We start from the raw sequence: 4639 nt of genomic DNA on the forward strand, positions 1-4639 counted from the left end.
TATTTTTTTGTATTTTTTTTTTTACAATTTTACAACCAATTTTCATTAGATGCATTCATAGCTGGTACTTCATAATCCACAGCAGGTGAGTTTAGCATCATAGAAAATTTGGGAAAGGGGGTTTTGTCAGCTGATTTGTGACTCTTAAGAGGAGCATTTTAGATGAATGGCTCATTAACTGAAATCTCCAAGAAACCTGAGGTGTGTCAGCCTGTATAACATTTCTCCTATACAAAAAAGATCAATATTCTAAGATTTAAGAGACAAATAACTCCTATATAGTATTTACAGACTGAAGTGACTTGAGTGTTTCTTGTCTATGCATCTTTTTCTTCTGATGCTTTAAAACTACTAATGTTATGATGTATATAAAATGCAAGAACAGTATTTTACAAAATGCTGCAGATACAATAGAATGCACAATATAAAATGGATGTTATCATACAATTTAGTTAATTTAAGATGTAATTAAGTTTACTTTCAGCTACTTTGTTTTAAATATTATTTGCAATGAATTTTATAGTAGTTTTCAGTTATCAGATTTTATGTACCATTTCAGAAAAATAATTGGTTGCATTTGGTCCTTGTTTAAGCCAAGAAAAAGTTTGCCTTAGAATTACTACATTTCACTTAGTAATTTAATCCATGCTCTTGACTTACTTTATCTTGTATTCTCATGTTAGCATTTGGAATCTTACAGAAACTTGTGAAAATAAATCTGCCTATGGAACAGCATCTCCAGTAGAGAAGTCTAATAAAGGATTGATTACACTTTCTTCAAATAACTCAAGGGATTTGACTGATTGCTCTGAGTTTGGAAATAGATCCTGTCCTGAGACCTTTAGGTCATCAGGTGTATGAGGGGTAATGTATCTATTCATAAGAGCAGTCTTCATTCTCACCATCTTAGGGAGTCTGGCCATAATCATTTCTATCTCATATTTCAAGCAGCTCTATTCTCCGACCAATTTCCTCATCCTATCCATGGCTGTCACTGATTTTCTGCTGGGCTTTGCCATTATGCCCTACAGCATGGTAAGGTCTGTGGAGAACTGCTGGCATTTTGGGATGACATTCTGCAAAGTTCAGTACAGTTTTGACCTGTTGCTCTGCTTAGTTTCCATTTTCCATCTTTGTTCCATTGCTGTGGATCAGTTTTATGCAATCTGCAACCCTCTGCATTACACCAGCACCATGACTGTCATCACCATAAAACAAGTCCTAGTAGTGTGTTGGTCAGCACCTGCTGCTTTTGCTTTTGGTGTGGTTTTCTCAGAAGCTTATGCTTCTGGGATTGAGGGCTATGAAATACTGGTTAAATGGTCAAGCTCATGCCCTATTATGTTCAACAAACTATGGGGAACTATTTTATTCACAGTTGGTTTATTTGCTCCTGCTTGTATAATGATAGGGATTTATGTTAAAATTTTTACAGTATCCCAAAGGCACACATGTGAGTTGAGCCAAGCACAAAGACACACAAAGGATAAGAAAAATTATCTTTCTAGGAATAAAGATAGGAAAGCTGCCAAGACTTTGAGTATAGTTATGCTGGGTTTCTTAATATGCTGGTTTCCTTGTTTTTTAACAATCTTAATTGATCCGTTTTTAAATTTCTCTACTCCTTTACCTTTGTTTGATACTCTAAACTGCCTTGGGTATTTAAATTCTTTCTGCAATCCATTGGTATATGGCTTTTTCTATTCATGGTTTTGGAAAACATTTAAATATATCTTAAAAGGCAAGATATTTAACCCATATTTTTGTACAATAAAACTTCTATCTGAAGATCAGTCACAGTAACAGATTCTACAGACAGCAGCTCTAGAAATGAAGAACAGTAGGTTACTAAATGTTCATTATATATACAGTGTATATTCAATATTCAGTAATATGAGTTATTCATATTAGTAAAAGCCTGAAATGCACAATATGAATTTTAAGTCAGTCCTGTAAAATTGTCTCATAATTTCTTTAATAAAATCAGACTCATTTAATATATTTGTTTACCACTTAGTCTCCTTTTAATGTCTTGATAGTGTTTCAGAAGTTTAAGTCTTTCTAGAATATTTTAATATATTCATTTTTTTAACTTCAGAAAGTGCTTACATGCAGTCCGTAGTCTGGGTATTTCACCTTACCTTGTTTGTATGCACCTAATCTTTCTTGAGTTTCACCATCAATGATCTCCTAAACTGAGTACATCCTAGGCGCATACGGTGAGAGTCTTTGTTACCCTTTTGTGACTGGGACATTAGCAGATGTATAGAGTCTGTTGTTATTCCCAAGCAAATAGAATTTGAGTGTAATTTTGGCTTGAAGTTGATCTTTTCCCCTGAAAACAACAGAACTGGGTTTTCAGCTCCCATCGTCTGTGTGCTTTGTACCTGGGGAGGAGTACTTGGGAACGAGTACTGCTCACACTCAGGTATGTGCTTGTCCTTTCTCTGTTTAGACATCAGGCTCCAGATGTTATAAAATATGTTTGCTGACAGCCTACCCTATATTCAGACCACAAAACTTTCACACTGAACTGGAGCCTCTAATTGAGGTCCTTGCCGTGCTGATCTCCCTCTGAACTCAGTAAGAGTCACTGCCAGAGCTCACATCAGTTACATGCTTAAAATAAGGTTGGCTGAGTTGTCGTTACTGAATGCAGCTACTGCAGTCTTTTGATGGTGAGTTGTACCTCTGACTTACCTTTCGCAGTGTGCATACAGTGCATACCCTTACCGAAGTGTGACTACCAAAAAGCCACTCACATATTTTTTCAGTTCTTGGCTTATCACATCTATACTAGTATGGCATGCCAGTGACAGCTGGTCATTTCCTTTGCTGAAAACTTTTTACTGCATAGGTAATAATATGAAGACATTCATTCTACTTTGGGTCTGGAGAATCCCAGTTTCTACCGCAACCCTGAAACACTTGAGACAGCAAGGAGCTGGTGGTCACAGACTTGTTCAGGGTGGTGTGTAAGGTTGCCACCTTTTGTAAGAAGAAACATAAACCCAAGGTCTCTAACTTGATGCAAATACTCTCCCTGTGCACAGTTGCCACTAGCTGAACAGCCAGAGCGGGGAACAGAGCAGAGCTGGATGCGATAAACACTGAACCACATGAAATACACCATGTCTGGGGGCAATACAGAGAAGCCGCAGTGTGCTGGTGCTGGCAGGGAGTGGGGAGGGCCATGACAGGTAGTGGGGGACACAGCCAGCTGTGCCAGGTCATGTCTGCATGCAGCTCAGTGTGGCTTCTTCAGAGAAAGCTGCACGCCATCAGATCTGTCTTTGTGTTAAAAGCTATGGGGTTTTCATTTACAGCTAGCAAATGCTAAATGTCTGTGAAACCATGAGTCACATGATGGGCCACAAAATAATAGATGTAACACTAGACTTGGAGGCAACTACAGATCCTTTTTAGGCATCTTCACAATGTTGGCTGCCAGCAGCATTTACCGCTGTACTCAAGTACTCTGCAGAGTGAGATTTAATCCTTCCTGTTAGTCACACCATAATATCTTAAAATAATGTTTGAAGATCGGTGAGGGGAGAGCAGGGGCAGCCGTGAGTGGAGATGGTGAGAGGAAAGGAAGGGCAGCTATGAGGGGAAATAATGAGGGAAAAAAGGTGTGGTCATGCGGGGAGATAGTGAGGGGAGAGGAGGGGCAGCCATGAGGGAAGATCATCAGGGGAGAAGAGGGGTAACCATGAGGGGTGACGGGATATTGTGAGGGGAGAGGAAAGGAGGTTATGAGGGAAGATTGTAAGGCAAAAGAAGAGCTGGCCATGAGAGGAGATCATAAGGGGAAAGGAGGGGTTTGCATAAGGGGAGATAGTGAGGGTAGAGGAGGGGAAGCCATGAGGGACGCAGGACCATTGTGAGGGAAGATCATGAGGGGAGAGGAGGGGCAGCCATGAGGGGAGATTGTGAGGAGAAAGAAGGGGCGGCCATGCGTGGAGATCATCAGTGGAGAAAAGAGGTAGCCATGAGTTATGAGGGGCCACTGTGAGAGGAGATCATGAGGGGAAAGAAGGGGCAACCATGAGGGGAGATCATGAAGGGAGAGGAGGGGCAGCCATGAGGGGAGATTGTGAGGAGAAAGAAGGGGCGGCCATGCGTGGAGATCATCAGTGGAGAAAAGAGGTAGCCATGAGTTATGAGGGGCCACTGTGAGAGGAGATCATGAGGGGAAAGAAGGGGCAACCATGAGGGGAGATCATGAAGGGAGAGGAGGGGCAGCCATGAGGGGAGATTGTGAGGAGAAAGAAGGGGCGGCCATGCGTGGAGATCATCAGTGGAGAAAAGAGGTAGCCATGAGTTATGAGGGGCCACTGTGAGAGGAGATCATGAGGGGAAAGAAGGGGCAACCATGAGGGGAGATCATGAAGGGAGAGGAGGGGCAGCCATGAGGGGAGATTGTGAGGAGAAAGAAGGGGCGGCCATGCGTGGAGATCATCAGTGGAGAAAAGAGGTAGCCATGAGTTATGAGGGGCCACTGTGAGAGGAGATCATGAGGGGAAAGAAGGGGCAACCATGAGGGGAGATCATGAAGGGAGAGGAGGGGCTGCCATGACGGGAGATCATGAAGGGAGAGGAGGGGCTGCCATGACGGGGGAGCATGAAGGGGGAGGAG

At 42.1% G+C, this 4639-nt stretch overlaps 1 protein-coding gene across 1 annotated transcript; it reads left to right on the top strand.

Annotated features, from left to right (window-relative positions):
* The first annotated feature begins 645 nt into the window (after positions 1-645).
* LOC104407477 (trace amine-associated receptor 2-like) lies at positions 646-1803 on the top strand. Its single transcript, XM_010016776.1, is given in 1 exon segment — positions 646-1803. A coding segment is annotated over 1 exon segment (1158 nt).
* Positions 1804-4639: the final 2836 nt, after the last annotated feature.

This window comes from Nestor notabilis, unplaced genomic scaffold, assembly GCF_000696875.1.
Source record: "Nestor notabilis isolate BGI_N333 unplaced genomic scaffold, ASM69687v1 scaffold6286, whole genome shotgun sequence".
Taxonomy (NCBI): Eukaryota; Metazoa; Chordata; class Aves; order Psittaciformes; family Psittacidae; genus Nestor; species Nestor notabilis.